Source organism: Silene latifolia, chromosome X, assembly GCF_048544455.1.
Source record: "Silene latifolia isolate original U9 population chromosome X, ASM4854445v1, whole genome shotgun sequence".
Lineage (NCBI taxonomy): Eukaryota > Viridiplantae > Streptophyta > Magnoliopsida > Caryophyllales > Caryophyllaceae > Silene > Silene latifolia.
The window spans coordinates 300,611,111-300,622,259 of record NC_133537.1 but is presented as its reverse complement, the minus strand read 5'-3'; the positions used below and the strand labels follow the sequence as shown (position 1 = coordinate 300,622,259).

The following is an 11,149-nucleotide window of genomic DNA, read 5'->3' as shown; positions in this document are numbered from 1 at the left end:
AGGAAAAGCCTACTACACCAACTAATAGAGGGAGATTTCTTATGGCCCGCCCACCAAAAATGTGACAAAATAGCATCTAATCTTTTTGTCACACTTACCGGTATTTTGAATACCGATAGAAAGTAAACTGAGAGGGAGGACAAGACAGAAGAAATCAAAGCCAATCTACCCGCCGGTGATAGAAGAATGCAATTCCATGAAGATAATCGCTTCCTAACCTTATCAATGATAAACTCAAAAATTTCCCTTTTACTTTTATGCTCACCCGAGAGTCCCACGTCCGTAGGAATACCCAAGTAGGATCCCAAATTAGTGCCACACGGTATATTGAAGGTTTTCAAGCAAATTCGAGCAAAGGACAGACTAGAGCTCGAACTTAACATCATAGAGGACTTATTATCATTAATAACCTGGCCGGAGGCATGACAATAATCCTTAATAACTTTGTCGAGGCTTTCGCAACTCTTAGAATTACCTTCAATAAAAAACATAGAATCATCCGCAAAAAGCATATGGGAGATAGGTATACTATTTCTGCTGATCTTTATTCCTCGTATAATCCCCTCCTTCTCCATGCGTAGAATGTTTAACGAGAGAATTTCCGTGCACAGAACAAAAATATAAGGGGAAAGAGGATCGCCCTGACGAAGGCCGCAACTCGGGTGGATACGTCTTGAAGGAACTCCATTAACCAGAATTTCATAAGACACCGTTGTGATACACTTCATAATCAGCTGAATGAAATAAGGAGGGAATCCCATCAAGAGAAGCGTACCTCTGATAAAGTTCCAGTCCAATCGATCATAGGCTTTACTCATGTCAGCTTTAAAGGCCATCCTACCCATCCTACCACTTCTAGAAGAAGAAATTTTGTGTAATATTTCATTTGTGATTAAAATATTATCACCAATATTCCTCCCAGGAACAAAAGCATTTTGAAAGTCACCCACTAGTTTTCCCATGTACTTTTTCAATCGGTTAGTAATACATCTAGTAATGACTTTCATTATAACATTGCATAAGCTAATCGGCCGGAAGTTATCAATCAAGTTTCGGGGCACTAGATTTCGGGATAAGAACTAAGAAAGTCTTGTTCGAAATTCGTGAGCTATTACCATTGAGGATAGCCAAGACAAATTCCCCAACAACATCATGCTTAATAAAATGCCAACACTTATGGAAGAAGATAGCAGGAATACCATCAGTCCCTGAGATTTTAACGGACCAAGTTGAAACACAAATTTGATTTAACCTCCTTAGGGGTAAAGCGAATGTCAAGAGCATCTCTATCATCGAGAAAGGAACTCTTTATTAATACTCGAACAAATCTTTCACAAAGAGGGGCGGTACTCCTCAAAATTGATCTGATTTGCTCCTTCCCCGGAAGAGTCTAGAGTAGAATTGGACAAATAAACCCTTAATACTCTCACCGTCAAAATTCCACTCCCCATTATCCATTTTAATCCCAGCAATGTAATTCCTGCCAGCCCTACCCTTAACCCAATTAAAGAAGTACTTGGAGCATGTATCTCCCTCGATGTTCCATTTCATCTTGGCCCTTTGTTTCCAATATTTAGCCGAGACTTTAGCATACTCCACTTGACTAGCAAATGCAGTGGTGAAAGTTCGAGTCACTCCCTTCGTCTCAATTTCGTGGAGCCCCTCGACCAAATTGTCATCAAAATCACTCCATTTCTTATTCCATTCTTTCCTCTTGGAGATAGACCAAAGACGCATACAATTTCTAGCTCTTGATAACTTACGTATCATTCTGACGGTGGCAGAGCCTGAGACAGGCTCAGTCCATTCGTTATGAACCAAGCGAATACATTCCTCATAATCCAGGTTCCAAGCCTCCATACGATAAGGTCTTCTACCATTACAAGTAATTAAATTTGTTTCAAAGATAATAGGCGCATGATCTGAAACTTGAATAGGAAGATGAGTAACACCAGAATTCGGAAAAATATCATTCCAATCCCACGATCCATATCCCTTATCAAGTCGTTCCAACACTACACTATGGTCCTCTCTCTTGTTGCACCAAGTAAACCTAGGCCCCTTATACGGAATATCCATCAGAAGATGCTCAGCTTTCCATTTATTAAACAGAGCAGCCCCCGGAATCCGACCCTTACTACCTCCCCATTTATCTTCTTGATAGTCAACTTGGTTAAAGTCCCCTATAAGAAGGAAAGGGTTGTCAAAAGATCGAATCCATTCACTAAGATCATTCCAAACCGCTTCACGTTTATGGGTGACTGGTTCGCCATAGATAAGACATAAGTACCAGAACCTACCGCTACATTGCGTGACTTTGATAACAATGAAGTTTTGACATGCTAGAAGACATTCAAAATTGGCATCATGTCTAAAACCAAACCAGAGACCTCCTTTGGTTTCATCAAAGATCGACACCAAAACTTCGAGAAAACCCAAAAGAACGAAACATAGGATCAACTAAAGCTACTTTACATTTTGTCTCAGCTAAGAAAACAAAGTCAAAATAAGTACTCGAAAGAAGCGCCCTAGTCTTAGCGATTGTAGGGGCAAGGGGATTATTAAATCCCCTGACATTCCAACAAAGTCCTTTCATGAAGATAAAACCACCACAAAGAATACCAACCAACTCCACACCGGGCTCATACCGACACAACCCAACGATTCCCCTACCACGACACCAACCCATAACGGTTCACCAGAGGCGGTCATAAGAAAACAATAGCCCTCCAAACGTCTAACAGAAAACCAATTGAAAAACGGAGCGAAAAGGCCACTACAAACCCATACCAAATCAGTCTCGCACTCGCAAAACACATCCAACCAACACAAGAGAGAACCAATTAAAAATCTCGCAACAAACCCAGGAAAAAGAAATAAACCTCATGACCACAGCCACCCCAAAAGTCGAAATAACACCAACATGCTAGAAACCAGCCAAGGGCCAACACACACAGACCCCTACCATAAAAAAGCAAAGAACAAGGAGTGGAGCACTAAACATAAACCCCGCAAAAGACACCCAATTTCACCAAACGACACCTCCCAGGACCACCGCCATACAAGCAAAGGCCGAACTAAGGGACGACACAGACAAAACACAAGAGACACAAGAACACAATAAACAGGCCAAACCAGGGGTGGGGGGAATGGGGGGATCACCCCTAGGTTGCAAATATGGTTTTCGGCGAGGACGATTTTGAATGATGGTGGTGTTGAGAATAGTGATATGTTGAAAGTCTCGTTATATTTTGTGGTGTATCTACATCAAATAGCTATGTTTAAATATTGTCGGAAATGTGACAAATTATGAAGTTTGATAGCACTTTTAAGAACTTGATTATAATCATATTTTGATGAGTTGGAATTTAGGTTGAGTATTCGAGTTGAATGCACCGTGGGAATGTGCTTAATGTTTTAATTTCAGTATACCCAAATACTATTGGTTGACAGGAAGTAGTTTAAAGGAAGACTATATCATTTAGAGTTATTCTGATGATGATGAGCCCCTAGCAATCTCAGCTATTGCCACTTCTCAATACTGCCAATTATTCTGATGCTATGCTGATATTCTTCAAATAAATGTGTATGAGTTTCTATTCTCTATTCACAGAGAATACACTTGTCCGTACTGCACAGACCAATGTGACACAATTTTTCTCTTGTGTTCAAGGCCTCATTCATAATTAAGCAGTCAACAAAGGACTGTTTAGGGTACACCAACCGTCCCAAACATCCCCATACCAGTGAACATAATGGTGTACGTGTATACCCTGTAACTAGTGATAACCTGATCCAATAGAATAACCTTTTGGGTCCTGAATGTTGGAGCACAGTAAGTGTCCTCTAAAATAGTCCGTTTACTTATTAAATCTCATTAAAGGAATATAACCGAAATACATATTGTTTATACTCGTCAGGTGATCAACGTAAACCGGTAACGATCGGCTAACTAGGGTTTGATGTTACTATCGTATGATGGCGCGGCGTTCGACTGATCCCTTTCGGTCACACATATAGGACGAAGCCCCAATGGAAAAACTAATAATTTGTATATGATACAGATAAATTAGTCCCTTGAATATATTGACTAAAAGTTAGTCAAGTGAGTTTTAGTTTTGATAATGAGTTTGACACTCAAGCCAAGTGTATTTATTATTTAATTATACGATAATCGACTATTTTATACTCCCTCCATACCAGACCAATGGTAACATTGACCGTTTTGCCACTATTCATGGTCGTAGGGAATTTTCGATATTATTCTTAATCTATAAGACAAAATATAGTCAAGTGAGATCTTGTTTGATTTATCGTCATGAATGCTATAAGAATATCAAATTTTTATAATTTTTAATAATGCATAACAAAAGATATTTACGTTGCAAAACGTGTCTCGACAAATGTGAAAAAGTCAATGTTACCATTGGTGTGGTATGGAGAGAGTATCTTATTTTAACATGATTAAATAAGATGAAATTTAGTTATTAAATGTTAATTGTCTAAATTTGTATTATTTACTAATATTTGATTAGTATTAATACAGTTTTGGTGTACATTGTGAGGTGGAGATAATTAATTAGCTAATTAAAGTTATAAGAAGTTGTAAATTAGCTAAATGGATTTTATGAGACCCATTATATATTGATATAATAGTCGAATATCACTTAAAAGTTAAGTGTATATTATTTACTAATTTGTATCATTTAATTATTAAATGATCAAATTAATACTTAATTATATAAGCTAATTAAGCATATATGACTTATAAGCATTTGTGGGACAAATGTCAAAAGTCAAAATAAGACCCTAAACATCACATAGGCCGGTTTTTGTAGAGCTTTTACGTAGAGCTGAGCAAAAAAATATCCGATCCAATTTTTATTCCGAAACCGATCCGAAATCCGGAAAAAATGTAATACCCCGTATTTTATTACCTTGTTCAAAGGCTACTCAACGGTAAATGGATAAATGTATTTTATAAAATTATATTTTATTCTATGAGTTATGTTATAAGACGGAATAATAAGATAACGATGATGATAATAATAATAATAATAATAATAATAGTAATAATAATAATAATAATAATAATAATAATAGTAATAATAATAATAGTAATAGTAATAATAGTAATAATAATAGTAGTAATAGTAGTAATAGTAATAGTAATAATAATAATAATAATAGTAGTAGTAATAATAATAGTAATAATAATAGTAATAGTAATAGTAGTAGTAGTAATAGTAGTAGTAATAGTAATAATAATACATAATACATGTGTGTATACTCCATCTACCATACTACGACCCACCATATCTTATAAAATCTACCTCACCTTATCCCATTATCACAACTCATCCACACAACTCACCTAAAATTTTAAATAGAGATTAGAAGAGTGAAGGAAACTTTTGTCCCCCCGTCTCAAAATCTTGAGGTGACAGATTTGTGGAGGAGCACACTTGAGTATATTCGCTTATTTGTTTAATTGGATTGCTTATGGAGTATGCTAAAAGGTAGGTTAATCCTACACGGTTTCAATATATTTGGATGGTCATGTGAGCCGTTAATGAGTAGTCATTGCATTATAACATGTTTGTCGTAAATTCATATGTTACTAGAAATGCATTATAACATGATATTGGTTAAGGCGACTTGATGAGTCGGAATATTGAGGAATTGGAATTCATATCGTATTTGGGACCGTGCATCATGATGAGTCGGTAATTGACATGTTATGTGGTATCTTACATTATTGTGGTTGTCTCGTATATTGGAGGACGTGGTGGATCATGATTGGTTACTTGTTGTTGAGGAGGCGTAAAGAAGTTGGGAGATCGTCTTACGCTTGAGTCGCCTCTTGAAGCTTCCCACTCCAAGAGGGATGTGCACATTAATGGCTTGAGTACGGAGGGACACGTGTGGTTGAGACACGACGTTTGACAGGGGATCTGGTTAGCTTTTAGACCCGGTACGTCTGGGCATGTCCTGGTACCTATTTGTGAGGTGCGGTGTCGTGGGCGTGTCCTTGGCACCGGTGGTTGTGGGTACGTCTGGGCGTGTCCCGGTACCGGTGTGGTGATTGTATAATAGTGTCTCATTCACATTATTGTCATGTTGCATACTTATATATGTTGTGTCGTGTCTTATGTTTATTTATTGAAACTGATGTGTGTGGGTTGTGTGTAAATTGTCACCTATTTTCGGTGTGGCCTGTGTCGATCCATATGATATTTCCGATCATATGGGGAGCAGTCATTTACAGGTTAATTTGATGTCACGTGGGAGATGGGTCGAGCCTTGGAGTTGGAGCCGAGTGTCATTTCATTAGAAGAGTATAGTAATCATGAGTTGTACCTGTTATTTCATTTATTCATTTACGGTTATTTAATTCACTAAATACTTTATTTATATAAAATGTTTCTTGATTTTAACTCTAATTCACCGCATCGGGAAACCGAGATGGTAACATCTCCCAATTACCTTGGCTGGGTAAGGAGGTGTTACAAAGTGGTATCAGAGCGACGATTTTGGAACCTAAACCAATGAACCAAAATGAACATAGGTGTGTCTAATAAAATGAACCCGTAATGAGTACAATAAGAGGCCGACTTTGGATGGGTAGGCGCTCTCATCTCAAAACCAGATCCTATTGTCTTGGTCGGTAAACTACGGGGGTAGTTACAAGTATGGGAGAACGTTATATGGAATGTTGTGTGATTACATGTGTGTTATGACTATTGCTAAGTTTCTTGCATAAAGTATTTGTTTGTGTGGTGTATGATAACATGTGAACGTTGGATGAGTATATTGATAAGTGTAACATGCTTGCGAGTGATTAGTATGTTTTGGCAAGAGGGACAATAGTCCCGTTCTTGGATTTATATCGTATTGTTGTTTGATGCTTGTTAGTCCCATAGTTAGAGTGTGATTAGTAATGGTTGATAATAGAGTAGTCGCTAGTATAAGAGTAGTATTTCTTACTCGGAAATTGCAAACCATAGAGAGGCACCCAACCGAGTACAAGCTTGTACTAGGCCGAGTACCAGTCACTCGACCGATGTGAACCCTAGTACTCGACCGAGTGGACCATTTTCAAGAAACTGAAAAGTTCTTGAAAATGGGTCACTCGTCCAAGTGGACTCTGAGCTCGACCGGGTGTCACTTTGTGGGCTGTAAATTTCGTGAGGTTTGTATTATTAACCTATCTTTTCTTACCTCTTTCATTCCTTCACCATTTCCCAAACAAAAATACCAAAACCGCTTTAAAAATTTTCAAAAACTTCATTGTTGTTGTTTGTTGCTTGGATTCAAGTTTTCTACTCTATTTTACTCCCTTAATTTTTGCTAATTTAACCATGTAAGTGAGGCTCTCTTTCAATTTGATTTTGTTTAGATCTACACTAATTCCTTCAAGTTTTGTCAATTATCAATAGTAGAAAATACCCCTATAGTGGCGGTCATAGATGACCTTTTTGTGGCGGTTTTTACAAATTTTGGTTGCGCCGTATATCACGGGGTTGTTTAGACTTTGCGACGGTTGTACAACCGCCACTATAGCTTACCTACAATGGTGGTTTTTAAACAAAATGGCTATTATAGGCTTATATAAAACGACGGTTGTTAGACAAAGAACCGCCATTATAACTCACTCATAGTGGCGGTGATTGTTTCAGAACCGCCACTATAGGTATATCAATAATATCATTACACCATTACATGTTCTCTATAACGACGGTTATTGTTACAAAACCGCCATTAAAGGTAATTATAACGTCTGTTGTTGGTATAGAACCACCATTAAAGGTAATTATAACGACGATTGTTTGTTGTTGAAGAACCGCCACCACAGGTAGTTATTTTTAAAAAAAAATTATTTACTACCAAAATTTTGGAAGCAATATCCTTGAGATTTGACAATCCAAATAGCAAAATGAACAAATAATACATAAAAAGAATGGCAACCAACAAACTTCGACCCAACAAATTAGTATTGCTAATGTTAAAAAAATATACATCCAAATGTATAAATAATCACATACACGTCTTAATTAATAAACTAATCAACATTACATGTTCTCTAAACTTTTGATAGACTACACCTCTTTGACATCTTTTATCTCGTCAATCAACAATATTTAATCTGCAATAATAAATTTGCAAACCAATAGTAAGAAAAACCACCTCAGCATTATTAAAATCAACATAAGACATTATAATTAGGGAACTATCAATCCACCTTATAATTAGCATTAAATCAAATGCGCAATGACTTCATAAAAGACACATACTAATATAAGAAAATCAACCTTGTTAAATAGAATGCATTCATGAACAATCATAATCAACCTATTGGTACCATAAAAACAACTGCAACAAAGATATAACCTGAAACTTACAGTAAAACAGTGGTGAGACAATTGTGAGGCTTCCTTTTGGGTTGCAATTTCCTAGCCAGTCTTCTTTGATCTCATAAATATCGCCATTTGACATAGTTGATTCCGCCATAAGCTATAGTTAATAAATAGGACAATTAGTAAGAATATAAATCTACAACTAGATAAATAAACCATACCAAGAACGGAATTAAGAAACACCTTCTCAAAAAACAGCTACAATCAACATGCCAAACCTCAACAATGGTCTGAAGTGTATACAATATAACAATACCAGCCGGGTCAGTTACCTAGCACCATTTCTAGGTCGCCTATGCATAATCATCCGGATCAGTTATCTAGCAACATATGGTAATGCCAAAACCAAAGCTATCTACAACATAGAATATATGAGTTCTTCGCAATTATCGGCAACCCATAGCAGAAATACTAAACAGACTCCTAGAAACAAATATTATTTATGTAGCCAATTTTATCATGTTGATCTCTTTTCTGTTTAGTTTATCTCTTTTATTTGTTATTTTAATTAAAAGCAGGTATCACTTTTCGAAATCAGCACTCTACTTGCTTTGATTTCGACCCTAGTCAAACGTAATATGATTTAGGAGAAGAAAGTCAGAGCAGCGCGCAGCAAACACAAATTCTTAGCAAATTCCTTGCCTCCTTTTATATTTGTAATGCAATCAACAACACATTTGACAAACACCAGCTAGCTTCTATTTGTTGTAAATCCTGCAAGATTTGACAATTTCACAATAATTTAAAGAATCAAGCAAGCTGGATTGTAAGTATATTATAGTTAAAGGTCATTATATATACTCACCTTTTAACAACTTTGGGAGATGTGTTCGTTTTAGGTAATAAGTGCATTACATGGGTTAGATATTGTTGCATTCCTGCAATAGACAATAAAATGACACATGCATCCTTAAGAAATACTCGTCATTTTGAGACCAACAATTTTACAAACAACTACGGAGTATTTGATACACCTTAAAAAAACGCATAATGGGGCAGCGAGTTACGTATGTAGTACCTGAAGAGGATAAGTTAGCAGAATAAGTTTAGCCGCAACATGTCGTATATGAACTTGCTTAACAAGTTTTCCTCGATTGTGGCTCAGTTCTATAAGGGTAGCGGGAATGGGTTTCTAACTTCTACGCAATGTTCAATGAAAATTGATAGATAATCAAATCATAGTGGATACATATATTTGAGATTCCTATAAGCTAAATTTCAAACCAAGAGAGTCTTAACCTGATCTCAAACTCTGATGGTTCCGAGAGAAAACTTGTGGAATCGACACTCTCAATTTCGATGCTTCTCAGGGGATGCTTTGCAGTGCACTTTGCGCTTCAGGATATTCAAGATCGACTATAGAAAACAGGAACAACAAAGAGATTACTTCTAGGGAGATATGTGTCAAAAAATCTCCTAGACATATTTGTTCTAGGGAGATGTATGGGAAAATAATGGAAACATAAGAGCCATCAGTTTCGGAAAATGATGTATTCTATGGTGGAAATATTTGTCGGGTACTTGGATTTGGTTAATACTTTCAGGATTAGGGTGTGATGAATGATCCAGAAAATAAAATGCACCAAAGCGATCTCCTGGATTCTATTACTCGAAAGATATGTAAGCAGCAAGTTACACCAGTTCAGCTCGGGTCATATTTTACCTTAAACTATAATCCATATAAACAAGTAATCCAAAATAGCATACCTGGTTAGTCAAATTATGTAAATTTTTTGTTATTGACAGCACATCAGGGTGGCAACACTGGAACAGTCCATCAAAAAAGGCAGGAAGCGAAGATTATATAAATTGAAGTGAAGATTCTGTAGAGTCCGGACTTACTTCACGCAGTTTTAACTCGCTGAGTTTATTTGTATGACGGGCCAGTAACTAGATTTGCTCCTCCTCCACCTCAAGGCTCAATCTATACATGCCAAAATAATTAAAACGATGCCATTAAGTTCTGCAAAATCAAACAGAATGATAGATAAATCAACTAGTTCATATTGAAGTAAAAACCCCAAATCTTATCAACCCTAATAATCAAATCTAATCAGTGTAACCCTAGTACTTATAATGCAACAGAAAGTATGCTATATTTAAGTTCATATAACAGTAGAAAATCACACAACAATCTAATTTCTATATTTCGAATCAAAAAATTAATTACCCAAAAACCCTAATTAGTTAAATTGAAATGATTCAAGTTGGAAATTATACCATGTAAAAGGGAAAGAAGAATGGCAGATGATAGGATAATCTTGGTTGTCAAAGGCGGTTTAGCTGTTCTTTATCAATTAAAATCACAACATTAGTTGTTCTCTATCAATTAAAATACACAATCAACCAAATTCAAACCATGGATCTTGTAATCAGATACATCCACAATATTAAATTCAAAATAAAATACTACACTTCTCGTAATTTCAAACCAGTATTAGAATCAATTTAAGACGGCTTGACAGTTGACACCGAAAAACCAACGAAAGATTTCCAAACTGAATATCTAATTCAATTTGATCAAAATATATAGAAAACTGAAAATCGAATACGTAGATAATGAAATATACCTGAAGTCCCAAATGGATTTTGATAACATGAAGAGTCGAACTTGAAATTGAGGTGTAGACGGAGTTCAACTTGGCTAGGATAGTGATTGTCGACGGTGGGGTGAGTAGAGATGATGGTGGCCTGAAATAATCAGTAGTATAGAGATGGGAGTAGTATAGAGA

General features: G+C 36.3%; 1 protein-coding gene and 1 long non-coding RNA gene across 2 annotated transcripts; both read right to left on the bottom strand.

Moving 5' to 3' along the window:
- Nucleotides 1-1,041: 1,041 nt before the first annotated feature.
- LOC141620379 (uncharacterized) lies at nucleotides 1,042-8,511 on the bottom strand. The gene is made up of 3 exons (XM_074437266.1): nucleotides 8,403-8,511; nucleotides 1,431-2,183; nucleotides 1,042-1,208 (listed from the first exon to the last, which is right to left on the bottom strand). Exons 1-3 carry the CDS (start codon nucleotides 8,509-8,511, stop codon nucleotides 1,042-1,044), a joined length of 1,029 nt encoding a protein of 342 aa, XP_074293367.1.
- A 746-nt stretch (nucleotides 8,512-9,257) lies between these two features.
- On the bottom strand, nucleotides 9,258-10,702 carry LOC141621897 (uncharacterized). Its single transcript, XR_012532768.1, has 4 exons — nucleotides 10,638-10,702; nucleotides 10,260-10,341; nucleotides 9,657-9,773; nucleotides 9,258-9,556 (listed from the first exon to the last, which is right to left on the bottom strand). It is a non-coding gene; the product is annotated as an uncharacterized LOC141621897 (long non-coding RNA).
- Nucleotides 10,703-11,149: the final 447 nt, after the last annotated feature.